The sequence below is a fragment of the Ochotona princeps genome, chromosome 18 (genome assembly GCF_030435755.1).
Source record: "Ochotona princeps isolate mOchPri1 chromosome 18, mOchPri1.hap1, whole genome shotgun sequence".
Taxonomy (NCBI): domain Eukaryota; kingdom Metazoa; phylum Chordata; class Mammalia; order Lagomorpha; family Ochotonidae; genus Ochotona; species Ochotona princeps.
The window spans coordinates 48,510,762-48,528,193 of NC_080849.1; the positions used below are offsets into that span (position 1 = coordinate 48,510,762).

The 17,432-nt window shown below is 44.1% G+C and overlaps 1 protein-coding gene across 4 annotated transcripts in view; it reads left to right on the forward strand.

Moving 5' to 3' along the window:
• The window catches only part of PTPRM (protein tyrosine phosphatase receptor type M), a 787,515-nt gene that overhangs the window by 744,980 nt on the left and 25,103 nt on the right, over positions 1 to 17,432 (forward strand). For 2 of the 4 annotated variants that reach the window (XM_058676819.1, XM_058676820.1), the window contains 4 exons: positions 9,683 to 9,799; positions 10,480 to 10,530; positions 14,220 to 14,374; positions 14,608 to 14,743. In XM_058676819.1, coding sequence (XP_058532802.1) covers positions 9,683 to 9,799; positions 10,480 to 10,530; positions 14,220 to 14,374; positions 14,608 to 14,743 — 459 coding nt within the window. The remainder of the gene's footprint in view (positions 1 to 9,682; positions 9,800 to 10,479; positions 10,531 to 14,219; positions 14,375 to 14,607; positions 14,744 to 17,432) is intronic. The other 2 variants (XM_058676821.1, XM_058676822.1) reach the window with 1 other exon arrangement.

A 17,432-nucleotide genomic window follows, 5' to 3' on the forward strand; every position in this document is an offset into this window, starting at 1 on the left:
CCATGCAGGAACAAAACACCTGCCGCGACTCTCCTGCCTGCTCCTGTGGGACCACTGGCTTCTGAGTGCAAAGGTTGGGTGAGTTCTTCTTTGACACAGAAAAGGACTCTGAACACGTTGGAAGACATGGATGGATGATTGCAGAGGAGCATGAAAACTGGTGCAAAATAACCTATTCCCTACTGAGGGAAGTTGCCATTTGCTGCTCCCTTCCCTTTGATTACTTCCGGGAGAGCAGACTTGAATCTCAAGTCAGACCTGCATGTTCAAGGGCACTACAAAAACTTCATGGGAAAAAATGGAATGAAAATATAAGATGACTTGAGTGTAAACAGCTTTGAAATCCATTCATTTTCTGTCAACTTTTTAAAGATCCTTCTCTGCATAGGTTTTAGATTTTGCACAAAAATACTTTTTAATTCTATTTCCCACAAATGTCTTAAAATTCCCTCACATAATATATTTATTATGGATGTGACAGAAGATCACTGCGGGTCTTTTGGATATGACAGAAATGTATCTATACGCAACCTCCCTGAGAAACTCATTTGTAATAAGTGCTTGGTGATTTGACCCAATCCATTACGTCCCTTCCAAAGAAAGTGAAAATCATTTTTACTCAACTATTGATGAATTACAAATTAGGCTTTGGAGGTCATTCTTGATGTACTGTAAGTCACTCAGTACTTGTGTCTCCGCTTCTCTTGTGTCACCTCAGTGGCAGGATATTGCAGGATCAAAGCATATTTGTGGGTAGGAATAACAAGTGTTTCTCTGAACACACTCTGCTGGCTCCCAGGCAACTGTGAGCTGTGTGCAGATCAGCTCTTTCAGGACTTGTAACAGAACCCCGAGAGCCGCTCGTGCTGTGCGCCTGCTTCCCTGGTCACTGTCGTCAAGCCCTGTCGCTTACCTTCAGCAGACACTGGCCATCACTGACCGGATGGGGAAAAGCCTCACTGAAAGCTGTGTGGAGGCTTCTTGGCTTATTTGCATGTTTCCTGGTCTATCTTTGGTTGTTTCACTCTGCCAGGCTCTGACTTTGCCATAGTCTTGGAGGTATGTGTGGGCGACCATCTGCCTCCAGGTCCCTAAAGCACCTATGAGGGTGGGAAGCTTGTGTGTGCAGCACATGGACAAAAGCACCTTGGACACATGCATCACAGCCTGAGAGCTTTTATGGTGCAGCCCCAGCCATGTTCCTACCTGCTCCGGCAGGTGCACGGCTGTGGTGTCTTGGCACTGACAATGGACACAACGTGGGATAGTCTCAAAGCTGTTGTAGTCTGTTCACACGATCACTTGGAAGTCAGTTTTCCTTCACTTTCCACACTGCAAGTACATCCTGTTCTTGAATAATTTCCTGAAAAACAGTAACTGATGATCTTTCTTGCATACAGCGTTCTTTGTTTTTCCTCTTCTCTATTTTCCAAGTCAGCCAACTAATTCTCTTCAGGCTTGCTGCACCTTTCCATGAGGGCCTGGGGTTTGACCAAGGAAATATCTAAATAAATGTTGGAGCCTCCCGGGAAGATGGGATCAAAGAGACAAATATAATTCAGTGAGTGGTTTAATAGTCATGGAAAAAGTCTCATTCCTGTGGTGTCTCCAGCAAGGCCTGGATATGGGCATTTCAAGACAGCGTGGGTGCCACAGCCCTGAGCCCTGCAGTCTTTACAACCACAATGTTGGCATGTTGATTTCTTCAATCTTCTGATTCTTAATCTCTCCCAGCTTCACAGATGAATTTCTAAATGCATGTGATAATAGTATACAGCCCACAAAATTAGTGCCAAGGGACATGTAATCAGATAATCTTGGGAGTTGGAATGTAAGTCTCCTCACTGCATGATCTCATGTCCTTCAGCACGTAAGGAAGTTGGGGGCCAGAATAGTTCTGATTGGCAGAGGGTCACATCTCTGAACCCTGACCCTGAGGACTATGAGAGAAAATGTAGAGTTCATTTTCTTCCACAGATGTATCACTTCTCACTCTTAGTAATGTCCCCAAGGTTCCCTTTTGATACCATGACTGTTCACTGTTCCTGACACTAGTGTTGGAGTGATTGTCAGCGTATATGATGTTCTGGTTAGTTCTTTGCACTTGCCCTTGATGGTGGCAGGAGAACTGAGGAACAGCTGAGCCAAAGTCGGATCACTTGAGTACAGGGTGGAGAAGCAGTCTCAGTTACAGTGGCTCTTCAAAGGTGACTGCCAGTCAATGGATGCTGCTGTCTGATGACATTTTTACCCAAATGAGGTTTAAAAGTAATGGGACATTTCTCCTGGGGTTGCTTAAAATTCCACAAGAGACATCAAGCTGCATACACTCTGTGGCTGGTGGAAATAAGTGTTTGGACACAATGTGACTTTGTGTTTAGTATACCTATCATGTATCCATATAAGGAAGTATTGAAAAGCCCCATAGAAAACCAGGAGTCAGGCCAGGGAGAGGGACACACACACAAAAAGGATTTACTTACATTATAAAATTATTTTTCCAAACTCAAACTATCCCAACCTCCATAAAGTCTTGATTTTGTGCCAATTTTGAAATAACATTCAAGAATTTGTCCAGCAGAGACCCCCTGCTATAGCCAAATCAAACAGCCTGAGAAACAAGGAAAGCTACTTAAACCAGAACCTTATACAAAACATAATATATATTATGTTTATGTTGTATAATATATATTAATGCATATATAGTAAAATCTTTATATAATATGTAATCTTAAAATCCACATATATATTAATGTTTATTTTTATTTGAAAGAGACAGAGAGAGATCTTCCATCCACTGGTTTATTCCCAAATGGCCACAGTGGCCACGGCTGAGCCCATCTGAAGGCAGGAGCCATGAACCTCATCTGGATTTTCCACATTGGTGCAGGGGCCCAAGGACTTGGGCCATCCTCTACTGCTTTCCCAGTTTGTAAACAGGGAGCTAGATCCAAGGTGAAGTAGCCAGGATGAGAACTGGCATCTATATGGGATGCCAACAATAGCAGGTGGAGAATTAGCCTGTTGAGGCACAGCACTGGGCAACATATACACACATATGTATATACACATATACATAACATATACATATAATATCCATATATATATATGGATATCCTATTTCACTATTACACCCTCCCTAAGGATATCATCCCATCACGTTGATGGATAAACTGAGGCTCGGAGAGGGTAAGTCACTTGCTGTGGTATCACAAGTTAAATGAACAAGAACAAGTGCCTATCTTTATGATTCCATTACTCTGGAAGCAAAGCAAGCTGCATATTCAAGCTCTTGAAATGACTGAACATTTTTGCTCCTGGGAACCCTCTGTGAAAAAAAAAATTAGCTTGGATCCACTGACTGTGTTCTTTGGAAACAAAGCTGGCATGTGCTGCAGGCGGGACTCAGCGTGGTGATGTGTTTCTGTTCCAGGAGCTGCAGCAAAGCTGTGTGCTGCAGGCCCCACACACAGCTATTAATAGAAGTGCAGGCACTCCACTTTGTGTGGATGTCTCCTTGCAAAGCAAAAAAAAGAAATCCGTTGCAAACTTGACAAGTCAAAACTTACGACCGCCTTTTTTCTTCTTCTGCCCTTCTATTCCTTTAAGGTTGGAGTTGCTTGATCACATTTAATGGATGCTCTCAGTCTTCAGAACTGCCCATTCCATTTCTCAGTCATGGTTTTCTTAGTGAAATGAATCCTGTACCTTTGCACAGTGCACATGAACAGACCCTCAGTCATGCTCCAGGCTCCTTCCTGTCACCTGGGAGAGTCATGCTTTTAGGAGGGTCCAGCAGGATTGAGCCACTTAATGGCGGCTGTGTAGTGTGTATTCTGTTCTTCCTCCAGCCCCATCTTCTCTTCTGTCCTCCGAGAGGCAGGGCAGCTAAATAAATTCAAGACTCTATTTGTTGCCTGTTCTGGATGTGGAAACCCTCCATCCAGAGAGAGAAGTCATTGCTCCTACAGACCCAGAGCCCTACTTGCACCCCGCCATCCCTACCATCAGATGTAGTATCTGGTGAAGCCTTTGGGCCCGCCTTCCAATTCGGCCTTTTAGAGTAGGAGAAAGCGTAGACCCACCCTGGCCCTCCTTGCAGGTCATTGGCTCCCCGTGAGCTGCCAAATGAGGCCATAGAAGCCAGCCGTTTAGGACCTAATGTTCAGAGCAGGAAGGGCACTGGGCAGGGAGTTTTGCAGTGACCTTGAAAACAAAGCCCAATCCCTCACCACTCGATTTGATATATATCCCTCCCACCCTCCCAGAGGCACTATTTCCTAATATCTGCTGGGGGGAAAAATCAAAGCATATTGATGGGAGGAAGGTGGTGCCAGCCTCTCTCAGGTCCTCCCCATGCCTGGAATAAGTTGTGCGAAACAGGGAGCAGGGGGCTGGGGTTCCTTTTATTTTTCTGTCCACCAGCATCAACAGACACAATCGTAAGAGCACAGCCCGTCACTCTTTAGGCCTTTGGTGGACTTCTTGCCCTCTGAACTCCTATAGTTCCCTCCATACAATACAAATCACAGAATTATCCCTGAATAAGAATTAGCTTTTTGACACACATACAATGAACCATGCACTTGGCCAGACGCCTTCACTTCATCCTGTCACTTAATCCAGTGATTACCAAACTTTGGAATCTTCTGGAGGCACTTCATGAAACAAATGGATGCTCCTAGCCCACCCTCAACCTGATTGGATCGGCCTGGCAGGTGGCCTGGGTTTTGGAATATATTAAGCCTTTCACTTGCTGTCTATGTGATGGACACATGCAGCTTGATTTAGGGAGCACTGATTTAATCTTGGGGCCCTCTGGATAGATACTGTATCCTTATGAAGTATCTGCAGCCGAGCAGACAGCAGTGACTTCTCCATGCTCATCAACATGTACAGTCAGGCTGTATTATCTAAAGCCCTGTTGGTTAGGAGATAGCTCACAGACCAGCAACACTGGGAAGCTTGTTCAGAATGCAACTTCTCAGACCCCATTATTCTGGACCTCTAGGAAACCCTAATGCCTGCTGACGTTTGAGAATCACTGCTGTAGCCCTGAGCTCTATCGGGAGCCTCCAACCTAGGGGCAACTCTGACTGTAGCTCCTAAGTGTCTGCGGACTTGATTGCGCCTGGGAATCACCTGGCCGCTGATAACACATATTTTTATTGCACTGCTTCTGTGCTGTCTCATGTTTGTGAATTTGAAAGCCAATAGCCTCATGCCTTTGGAGCTGGGACTGTACCATCTACTCCTGCAGCCCCCCCCCCACCCCCCCCTCAGGAATAAGCAGGCAGCAGAGCTTGGTACTGCCTGTTTGATTGCTGGCCGGATGGAACCAGCACTGGGGCACCAAGGTAGTTAGTCCTGATGGACAGTCAGTTTCTGGCCTGGAGGCTGTTGCTCCATCAGCCAAAGATGCATAGGAGGCTCTCCTAGAAGCTGTGCAGGCAGCGCTGGGCTGCAGAAGGACCAAGCCTGGCAGGTGTTACACCCAGAAGTTTGGGTTCTGTTCCTTGCAACCAAGTCCTCTGTACATGGGTACCTCAGAGGACAGGAAGCACCTGCAGACATGGGAAGCCTCCATCCGCACAGAAAAAGCAGAGTTGTTCTCTTGTGGTGTTGTTGTTGTTGTTTGTTTTGCTTTGTTTTTTTTTTTTTTCAAAAAAGCAAAATAATAACCTGACAGCAGTCCAGGCATTTAAAAAGATGTTAAAAGGAACTCAATTTCAGAGGATTTTTAGTAGGCTGAAAACAGATGTGGCAAGCCATTTCAGGATATTCTGTGAAATGAGATGGGGAGGACCGGATGTGAAATGCATCCGCAGCCTCTTCTGGGCCCGCCCTGCCAGGTGCTTCTGCCTGGGAGGCGGCTTGCCCGGCTCACTCACGTCTGGAAGGAAGCGCCCTAGCTTCCGTGCTTCCAATTGCGGGCTTTGGCTGGAGGCAACCGAGCGCCGCAGTGGACTCAGCGCGGAGCCAAGCGGTGCCTCAGAGACTACGTTCATGCCATTCCTTCGGAGCTCCGGGAAGGCGGCTGCACCTGTCTACTCAGAGCGCAGTCAAGTTCAAAGCCGAGGGAGTGGCGGTTAGGGCAGCGCGGGAGGGTAGGTGGGGGCTAGTCAGGAGTCGCCTGTCTGCATCCGGAGAGTGGGTGGGGCGGAAGGTTTGGAGCAGCCAGGCAGGATCAGATTTCTAGTGGAGTCTGAACAAGCAAAGGGATTTGGGAGTTTGGCTCTTAGGGAAATGAAAGTCTGAGCCATCAAATGTCCAGGGAATTTGTTGTCCCTGATTCCAAGATATTCGCTTCTATATTTATTAAAAATTTGAGGGTCAAGAAGGAAAGGAGTCTAAAATAAGTGACACACCGAAAGCCCTACACCCTTTGTCTTCTGTTATTGAGCCACTTTTAATGGATAAGACTCACCTAGATAGAATATTTTTTTAATTAGTTAAGTCATGACTAGTATAACAGGTTGCAAGTGTGAGCATAGTTTTTGCTCAGAAGTGATTTTTAGAGAAATAAATGGACTTTGAATTGTTTATTCATTCCATCAATAATGACTTAATTTTAAAAGCATGCCTACGCACTGTTACTGTAGCTTTATACCTGCTGCCTTCTGGTTATGTAATGGAAGTAGCAAAAGGTAAAAGCACCAGCACATAGGAGATCCCAGGATGTGCCACGGAAAGCATGTCTGTTAGTAGTGTTGTGGAAGTAGAGTGTCCTACGTGAAACACGTGAGGTCATTATTGTCAAATTAGACATCTCCATAAATATACATGATGTACTGAGACATAGTTTACCCATAGGAAAGGAGGAAGTATAGGCATCTCACTCCTATTTTAGAGACAGCACGGGTATCCATGATGTCCAGCTCCAAGATCCTTCCAGGTTGACCTTTTATAATATCTCCATGATGAGAAAAGAAAATCCCAATAGAGACTGAAAGCTTAACAAAACACTTTCTTTATCCCAATTCTCCCTGTCTCTCCAGCCTCCAATGCCTAGCCCATCTGGCTCATGTCTTACAAGACATACCTAGAACTGCACAGAATCAACAGCTGGAAAGTTTTATATAGGAGCAGCTAAAAAAAGACCAATCACACAGCACACTGCCAACAATGTACCATGAACCTGCCCAGGGCAGACTTTCCCCGTCTACATTGATCTTCTGACTTCTTCCATGAAATTCAGTTCTTCATGTATTGTATGTTGCATGTTGGTTGTGCATGGAACACAGTAACTGGGTGTAGGAGCATTTTCAGGAATAAGCCGAACAACACCTTTCTCCATGCCAACTGACAAAAAGCAGGTGTCAGGCATTCTAAAAATGGAGCCATCTCATTCTAGCATTGGAACTGGCATGTTTCATCAGGGCATCAAAAAGAGATCTCATATGTATGGAGGAAGAACTTCAGGGGATGGGGAGGGGATGGCAATTAGGAAAATACTTTCAAGAATAGAAGAGCTCTTCGGCTAGGAAGAAATAAATGGGTGAAAAAAGAGTTGCCAAGAAGGAACCACATGTGTAGGAGTTGGATCGTGGGTTATGTTTGTCCTTGAGTATAAAATACTTGTAAGTGGAGAGGAAGGAAAGTGGTAAAAAATAAAGCTAGCTGTGAGCAGGTTTTAAAAGGTCTTTACATGCCAATCCAAAGAATTTCTATTCAACAGTAGTAGAAATGGGAGAATCTTGAGCAGAGCAAGTAAGTAGTTAAGGAAGGCTTCTTTTTCCAGTAGTAATACATGTGGATAGAATGGCCCAACAAAAAGAGAATAGAGCCTGAGGTTCAGTTGTGGCATACAGAATTAAAAGCTGGAAAACATATTTGAGAGATGCAAAAGTACTTTTAAAAGCTTGTAGAAGGGGGCAGCACTGTGGCATAGTACAGTAAGCCTCTGCCTGTGGCACCAGCATCCCATATGGGTTCCAGTCATGTACTGGCTGCTGCGCTTCTTATTGAGCTCTCTGCTTAAGGCCTGGGAGTGCAGTGGAGGATGACCCGAGTCCTTGGGTTCCTGCATCCACGTGTGGGACCCAGATCAGCTCAGCTCTGGTCATTGCAGCCATTCGGGCAGTGAACCAGTGGATGGAACACCTCTCTGTCTCTGTGATTCTGCCTTGTAAATAAAAATAAAATAAAGATGAAGTTAAAAAGTGTTTATTTGGGTACAAAATATTTGGAGAGTCAGGTGTTTAGCCTAATGGTTAAGCTGCTGATTATGACGCCAGTATCCCACATCAGAATACTAGGACGTAATCTGTGACTCCTACTCCTTGGTTCCAGCTTTTTGCCCACGTAGATCTTGTAGACGGTAGTGATGGGTCAAGTAATTGGGTTTCTGTTGCCCATGTGGGAGACCTGGTTTGAGGTTTTGGTTCCTAGCTTTGGCTTCTGCCAACCCAGCCATTTCAGGATTTAGGGAGTGAATCAACTAACAGAATCTTGTTTTCCTGCTCTTTTTTTCTCACTCTGCCTTTCAAGTAAAATGTTTAATTGTTTCTGAGAGCTATGCATACAAACAGCCTTTGCAGAAAATTCACAGAAATTGCATATTATGAAAAATGATGTATGGATTTCAAAGATTTTGGGCACCAAGATCCATATTCAGTTGTTAAAATTACCTTTACAAATTTCAAAGATGTTCCTAGAGTTGGCATCTGGTTGAATTTTGGAGAAGGAAGGGCCAGGCTTTGTGCACAGATGACTGGCAGTAATGTGGAAGTCAAGAAGAGAATCTGACAGTAAGCAATCCCCTTGTATGAGGCATGTTGTTTTTGAGATGCTGGAAGGACCACCAAGGGAAAAGATCCCCATAGTAGTTACAAAAAGATTCAATTCCTTGAGGAAATAGGACCAGAGTTACAGAAGTCCATCCCTGGAAGAGCAGGGACAGGATTGGTTGGAACTACTGAGAATGTAGGGGACGTAAGAGGCCAAACACAGAACCCAAAGATGGCATGTACTGCCCAGCCTCTGCCCTGGGCTTGCCTTGTCGCATGCACTTGCTGAATTCTGTAAGAACTACACGATGGCGGAACCACTGGGCTGCCAGGGCCAAGGCTCACACATTTCCTCTTCCCGGGAAATCTTTTATCAGAGGCTTCAGATAATATGGAAAGATATGTGTGCCTGTCTTTCTTATCAAGTTTTATTTATTGAATTCACTTTGATTAAGATGAGTCTGAAGCTTTAACATGGGAAGACCATGTCACCACTTCGTTCTGCTGAAAAACGTTAAGCTTTCATGTTGATTCTCAAGCTCTCCTTGCGCCTTCTCAAACATTTTCAATTTCTGAAACCAGAAGAAATTTAAGATTCAGAGAAGCTTAAATTTTGTGCACTTCCTTTTATTGTTTATTTTTCTAGGCTATTCCCTAAGTTGAGGTGCACAGGAAATGAATAGTTCCTATAAATGGTGCTTATGGTATAAATATGAGTTCAAGCCATTTTGGTCAGATTTCCTCCTGTAACTCAAATTTTATTTTCTTTCAGGGAAAGGAAGGAAAAAGGTGATCTTAAAAAAAAATAGACCTTGCTCTTGTATTTATGGTTAACTTTTGTCTCTGTGTGCCAGTTATATCCTGTAAATCATAGTGGGACCCGTCATTGAAGAAACTCTTAAAAACAGAAACAAAAAAACCTAAACCCATAATTTCCTTTGTGTTTTCTGAAGGTCAAATGCTGCAAATATTGGCCAGATGACACAGAGATATACAAAGACATCAAAGTTACCTTAATAGAAACAGAACTGCTGGCAGAATATGTGATCAGAACATTTGCTGTTGAAAAGGTAAGTGTCCGTGCTTGCCCCATTGCTTCCTCTGGGATTCTGTATCTGTGATTGTACCTGAACGCAGGTGGGCTCTCTGGTGTCTTCTCAGGACTGCACCTTGCCCTCTAATTCTGTAATGGTTTGATGCCATCGTTAAAGTACATCATTCCCATCTCATACGAAGCTGCACTTTGTAACGAAACCAAATCAATGTTTCCTTTTTGTCTGCCTTTTCTTCTGGGCCTGGTTGATACCATTCTGGCCATCCCTGTTCATAGAACAAAGTCTGTTCCATTTTTATACCTGCCCTTCCAGTTGGATAACTTTCGTTCATGTTATGTCCACGATAAGCTCCCCAGTAATCGCTGTTGGCACACGGGTGCAAACTTCTCCTGGCTTCCCTCACATCCATGAGGCTTTTCAGGCCTAAAGGTTGCTGTGGTCTGAGGCTTTTCCAGGGAAAAATGACCAGCCTGGAAACCTAAGCGAGTGATCACTCTTGCATGAGCCAGCGCATTCGTTCATACTCACTCCCATCCTAACGTCAGCCTTTTGAAGTTGCTGGTGTTGGGTCAGTGAATGCTGTGCTGTGGTTCCCCCTTGCCTCATCCCATGTGCATGGATGGGGCTCCTCGCTTGGGAAGCACTGTAGGGCATAACAGGGAATTTCCTTATCCCCCCTCTTTCTGCTGACATAGGGAGGGGCCGGAGGTGAAGCCAACTGCAGTCCGTCCAGAGAAGTGTCACAGGTAGGCTGTGGGGAAGATGGAGGTGACGTGACTGGGAGGCACTGTGCCTTCCAGAGGTCCACAGACTTTTCTATCAAGCACTGAGGTTCTGAAACAGAGCCTGAACAGTTGCACGGGACCAAGCAGTTTGGCTGTTCATTTATTCTGCTTACACTCATTTAATATAATAGCAGGTCCAGGCTGTAAGCAGACTGCTAGGCAGCTGGCTGTTGGCTCTCCTGTGTACTCTGTGTTCTCACTGCAGCTAAATGTCCACTGTGGATTAACAAAACCAGTGTTAGGAAGTCAAGGCGATGAGAGCATCTGCTTCTTGATAAATTGACCCCGATGTTTTGAGCTGCTATTTCCGGTTTGCAAATCCAAATTGGTCGTAGACTCTCAGGGCTGAAAAGATTTTATTTTAATCTAGTTCTCATACTATTTAGCATTTTTTTTCTCTTAGCCTGTCTTTTTTAATAAGCAGGCAGGAGGCTTGGAGACTTCAAAGAAATTGTAGTTCTGGTTGACTCAATTCTTCAAGTTCTGAACCTCACGCTTTGATGTCAATTTTTTCCTTCTTAGGCAGGATTGGGGGAAAAAATAACACGTGGAAAATTTTTGGATAGCTCCTGGCAAGAACACTCATGAATAACTGCATTAATACAGATAGTGATAAAAGACCCTCCATATTTTTTTTCTCTAGGAAAAAAAAATCCAAACTCTGTCACGTAGCTATGGAGTTATTTGAATATTAGTCAGCCTTCTAATAAGCTAGAAGTGCATCTCTGTTGCTAAAGGAAGGGTTTGTTTGTTTCTTTGTTCCTTTTAACCTCTTATTAGGCTATTCTACGTTGCCAACTGCACAGATACTCTGTTTTGGTTCTCAGACAACAGTTAAGAGCTGGTGGAAGGGAGGGATAGACGAGGGGCTCATTACTGCAGTGGGGAGATCTCAGGGACATGTCATTGATTTTCTAACTGGGTAACTGGAATCTTTAAGGACAATAAATCATTGAACTTCTGCAGAACATTTCTGGCAGATTTTAAACTTTCTCATTAAAAAGCAAAGGAAAACAACAGGTGAGCAAGCATTTTGAGATTACTGCACTTCTGTTTCTGTTTTGAGATTGTATATCCAGGTGAAAGATGGACTTGACTGCTCATCCAACGATTGCATTGTGATTTGAAACTGAGAAATTCCTGTTTGGCATCTGACTGGCCCCTTGCTTTTCAATCAGATTTGATGATTAAATCTAAACAGATGTTACATAACTTAGGAATCTTCCAAAAATGTGTGGGAACACAGAATGAAACGATAAATTTACTATGGGACAATTTGAATTCCTTGCATAGTCTTTCCATAACATGCTTTCTGTGAACTTACTGAAGTTCTCTTGTGTGCACAGACTTCAAAAAGTTTGAAGAAAAAACAAACTTCCCTTTTAATTCCATTTGTCCATGAATTTCTCAGAGTAACTTCATATACTGGCCATTGTGCCCGGAGAAGGGCAGTTTCCCAGTCTCTGTATCTAGACCATCTGCAGAGTGTAGATTCACTTAGGCTGGCAGGAAGGGCAGTTGACCGTGACCACTGAATTCTGTCTACCCAGAAAAGGCAAGCTCCCAATGTGTCAAGGAATATGGGGGTTGTTGGTGATGTATTCCTTCTGCAGCATTGACTAAGTACATATTTTGGACTGTGTGTACCATTGTATAACTTTAATTCTTTCCCATTAGGTTACATGGGAAAACAGAGTGGTAGTTGGTTTTTTTTAACAATTATAATAAATGCTTATTATAATGAGACATAAGGAAAATATACCTTGAACATTTACTTGGAATATATTTGGAATGTGATTACTGATCAGATCTGTAATTTTCACCACTAAACTTATTCTTAGGCTGTAAAAGGAAAAATGGCTGTGTCAGTGGATTCAAGAAAATTTCCTTTGATTACTCTTCTCAATAGTGAACACACTAGAGAGTTGCGGTTTAGGAACAGGTTTTCTGCATTCTGGATATTGACATCTACCTTGCTCCGAAAAGGAGTCTTAGAGATGAGTTGGGAGGCCATCTTATTATGGATGGGATTCAGGACTTAAACATGCTGAAGTCAAGAAGTCCCAGCAACATCTCTGTTGCTGGTAAGTTCTCCCAGTCTGTGAGGTGATCGCCACCAAGTCAGAGCACACCGCCTGAGGCATCACATGGAAATCCAGGGTTGCCCCCTGGGAGTGAGGAGGGTGAGTGAATGGCACACCCTCCCCTCTGTTCTAATGGAGACCGGGGCTGGCCCCATGTCCCAATGTCTAGAGTGACAACCGCTTAGTAACTCCCTAGATGATTAGTAAATATTACCCTGAGATCACAGAACCCGGTTAGCAGATGACTATGCCTGACAATGCTTATTTCCTTAATACTTAAACTCTTAAGCAAAGTGTTTTCACAGAAAAAAGCAAGCTTCCAGCATTTATGTATGCTATGTTAAACAAAGACATAGCAGCACATTGATAACAGATAAATTTTACCTTAAATCTGTAAGTGTTGCCTCTGATGGCTCCCATAAACATTGTGAACTTCTTTGTGCACCACGAACAGTGACCAATGGTGAAGGTGATCAGTGTGTCTGAAATCAAGGCCTACACCTGCTGCAGAGACGAGACTCAGTAAATAGTTTCCAAAGAAAGAAGGGAAAAAGTCAGATTTGTTTTTAGGTTTATATATTGTCCTGATCTAAAATTCATTTTATTTTCAAACAGACTTTTGCTTTAGAACATCATCTTTAATACATACTCGTATTGGTGGGCAAATAAATCAGCTTAGTTATTATTCATACCAGAATAAAATAAAAAGAAAAGCAAGCCAGAAAGTCTCCTCTATCTTCCCTTCAGTTCAGCATCAAGCAGCCCTCCTTCTTACACAACTCAGCAAAAATCACTTCAGTTCCCAGAACGCACCTTGACTTATGCGTCTCCATCTCCTTCACCATAGCAGAGTGCTGGCCGCTGGAAGATGGAGACAATGTCTTCAGATCTCTGCAGCCCTCATACCAGGCCTAGATACTGTGGTCCTTCAGGCTAGAGATTGGATAAAACCTGAAAATTTCAGCTGCAAGTGAAAATAAGCTATCTGACCTATCTAGTCCGAATGTAGTCCCTATCCATTCTTCCAGTGAAGTTTATGAGTGTGTAGTATGGTGTGTGTGTGTGTGTCTGTACCTGTTCAAGTATGTGGGAAACAGGGGTAGCAGGATGCAGATGAGAAAGAAGGGTTTTGTGTTTTGATAGCTGGCATTGAGCCTGCAACTGTCCTATAATTTCTTCAGATCCCAGTTCTGTGGTTCTTTCTGTACGGACTCTCATCCACACACTTCATAAATTAATTGGCACAAACTTTTCAATGCAGTCTGCTTTTTAGGAGGAAATTTCAAAGAACCAAAGAAATCCATCCATCCCTTTACTGTGGTTGTACGTGCACATTAGCACATTGTCCAGACTTACCAACTCCCCTTTCACGTGCACAAACATCTTAGCCAGGCCTATGAACCTTCCGGGTTGTGTGATCATCCTGAGAAGGACCTTCCTCCCCAGCAAGTCTGTGTCCGGCCTCTAGCCTTGCTACTTAGGATGCTGTGCCTGGCCTCAGCTGCTCTTACTCATCATTTATGTTCCCTTGTTCTCTTCTGTGTTGTGGCTGACCCCTGAATGCAGAGAGGCGTTCACGAAATCCGCGAGATCAGACAGTTCCACTTCACTGGCTGGCCCGATCACGGGGTCCCCTACCATGCCACTGGCCTACTGGGATTTGTCCGGCAGGTCAAATCCAAGAGTCCACCTAATGCCGGCCCTCTGGTGGTACACTGCAGGTAAGCAGAGCTCCCAACCTTGTGCCCTGATGCATAGGGATGGGGTCTCCTGGAGGGAAGGGGACAGTTGATGAAAACAATGCTGAATGTACTCTTTGCCTGATGTGCATACACTTTAGAAGGGACCTGTTGATGGCATGTGAGTTTCACCTTCATAAACGTGCAGAAAGGAAGCAGCAGCAGTTGCACACTGGCCCTTTCTCCTCGACTCACAGAACCCTCTTTTCGCACAGTGCCGGTGCGGGGAGGACTGGCTGTTTCATTGTCATCGACATCATGTTGGACATGGCCGAGAGGGAAGGAGTGGTGGACATCTACAACTGCGTGCGGGAGCTGCGGTCGCGGAGGGTGAACATGGTGCAAACAGAGGTAGTGTAGCCCACCGTCCACCCTAGGGCCTCGACCCGGTCTTCATCCCCACCTCCTGGAGCCATGGTCAGAAGAAATCTCACCCACTAGCTCTGCAAAACTCTCACAAGACACAGGCGACACACCTGCCTCCTTCCCCCTTTGTGTTTATCCTTCCGTAAACAAGACAAACAGGAGTGTGCCAAGTGATGGTGTCGGTAGTCCCAAGCCTCCGTCTGTGTAATTTCCTGTGTCGAGAGACCCAGTAGAGTCTCTGCATTACACATTCTGGGTTGAAAGACTGTTTTCTCACATGCCCCTCTGTCTTAAACTAGCTGGGAACCAGAGCAAGACCACTCCTGAGAATTGCCGGGCATTTGCCAAGTGCTTTGAGGGCACCTCTGAACATTTTATTCATCTCCAGGGGAACTAGGAAGCACAGCAGACTCCTGCCCCTGAAAATGCTGCCAGTGATTCGCTGTCTTAGAGATCTGCCCACTTGGTACAGGTGCTCAGCTCCCCCACCAGTCATGCTATCCATGCAACTTGAGCCATGTTGAGAATTTAAATTACCAAGAAGTTTTACATCTTGCCCCTTGGACATCCATATTTTTTTACTGATATTTGATAGGCTTAAGTAAGCATTATAACACACCACCTAGAAAATGATTCCTGAAATAGACTGAAGAATAAGAATGCCCTACATTTGCATTGTGCATTCAAGTTGACAAAAGCTACTGTGAAACATGACTTTTTTTTTTTTTTAGCTACAATAAAAATTTAATGGAGCTGTAAATGCCACTTCAGGGTCTCTTTCTTTTTTAAGAATAGAGAATGTTTTGTTCCAAAGGTAATGCAGTATTGGGGGGCGGGAGGAGGCGAGGAGAGACAGAGAGAAGGAGAGACAGAGATGCACACGTACAGGAAAGGTCCCGTTGGTTTGCTGGTTCACTCCAGTGCCCTCAGTGGCAAGGACTGGACCCAACCACAGTTGGGAACTGGGTCTCCCACTTGTGGTGTAGGGATCCAATCCCGTGAGTAATCATCTGTGACCTCCAGAGTGTGCCTTGATGGAAGATGGAGTTAGGAGGTGAAGCAGGGAGTCCACTCCAACCAATGCGCTATAGAATGTGTGTGTCTGAAGAGCTAGGCTAAATGCCTGCTCCTTGTTTATTTTTTTTAATATCCATGATTGCCGACCAAATATTGCCATGCCCAGTTTCTCATTTGCTTTCTATTTATTTATTTAGTTAGTTAGTTAGTTTTATATATTCTTTTTTATTATTCATTACATTGCATAATGTGACAGCTTCGTAGACTCTGGGATTCCCCCATCCCCTCCCCGCGTCCTCCACCCATGATGGATTCCTCTACTTTGTTGCAGTATTACAGTTCAAATTCAGCCAAGATTCTTTCATTGCAAGCATATACAAAGCATAGAGTCCAGCATCTGATTGTCCAGATAAATTCAACGGTTTCTTGGGAAGACCATCACTGGTCTGAAGGCAGAGCTGGCAGAGTATCATCCTGATCAACTTAAAGCCACAACATAACATCAGCAACAATTTACAACATTATGGAATTATTTGACATGGTATCGAGTAACCAATCTGTTAAAAAACTCAAGTTCTTAACCACATCCTATGACTACTTCGTTGACATTTCAATTTTAGTTTATACACAGAACCGGCTTCTATACACCTTAAAATGGCTATAGGGCACTATTCAGCTGTCTCATGTCTATTTTCATTTAAGTATTTAGCAGTTTATAATGTTGAAGCATAATTTTGCTGAGCTTGGCAGATTTTAGGATAGTCTAAACTGACTTATAACTCTAACAAGCCATATGTCAACAGTTGAGGTGCAGAACAGTTTTAGGAGGGGTGTGCAGAGAAATCTTCAATACCTTAGTAAAGAGCTGCTTTCTTCCTTAGAAGCATGTTTTATCAGAAGAGAGTTGTGTTTGATAATCTACTCATATGTAGAAGTTAAATAAACAGCAGTGGGCATTGGGATGTTGTTTGGATATTCCCACCCTACATCAGAGCGTAGGTTCCAATCCCAGTTCCTACCTCTGTTGATGCAAATCCCAGGAAGTAGCAGCAATAGGTACTCAACTACTTGGGTCATGGCCTCCCATGCGATAGACCCTAGTTTGGGGATTGAACCAGCAAATGGGTTGCCTGTCCTTCCCTCTCAAAAATGTAAATGAAAATGTTGAAAGATAGTGACATTAATAAGGGACATTTTAAATATTTCATGTGGGGTCAACATTGTGGCATAGCCAGCAAAGCCACTGTCTGTGGTACCAGCATCCCATTCGGGTGCCATTTCACATCTCAACTGTTACACTTCCAAGCCAGCTAGCTCCCTACTCATGTTCCTAGGAAAAACAGTAAAAGATGTCACAAGTACTTGGGCCTCTACATCTCTGTGGGAGACCCGAATGAGCCAGGCTCCTGGTTTCAATCCAATCCGGCTACGTCCCTTGGGGGTGACCCAGCAGATGGAAGCTCTATGTGTGTCTCTCTTTCTGTAACTCTAACCTTGAAATAAACAAATATTTTTTTAAAGATTTATTTGTTTTTATTACAAAGTCAGATACACAGTGAGGAGAGGCAGAGAGGAAGATCTTCCGTCTGATGATTCACTCCCCAAGTGACCGCAATGGCCACTGCTGTGCCGATCCGAAGCCGGGAACCAGGAACTT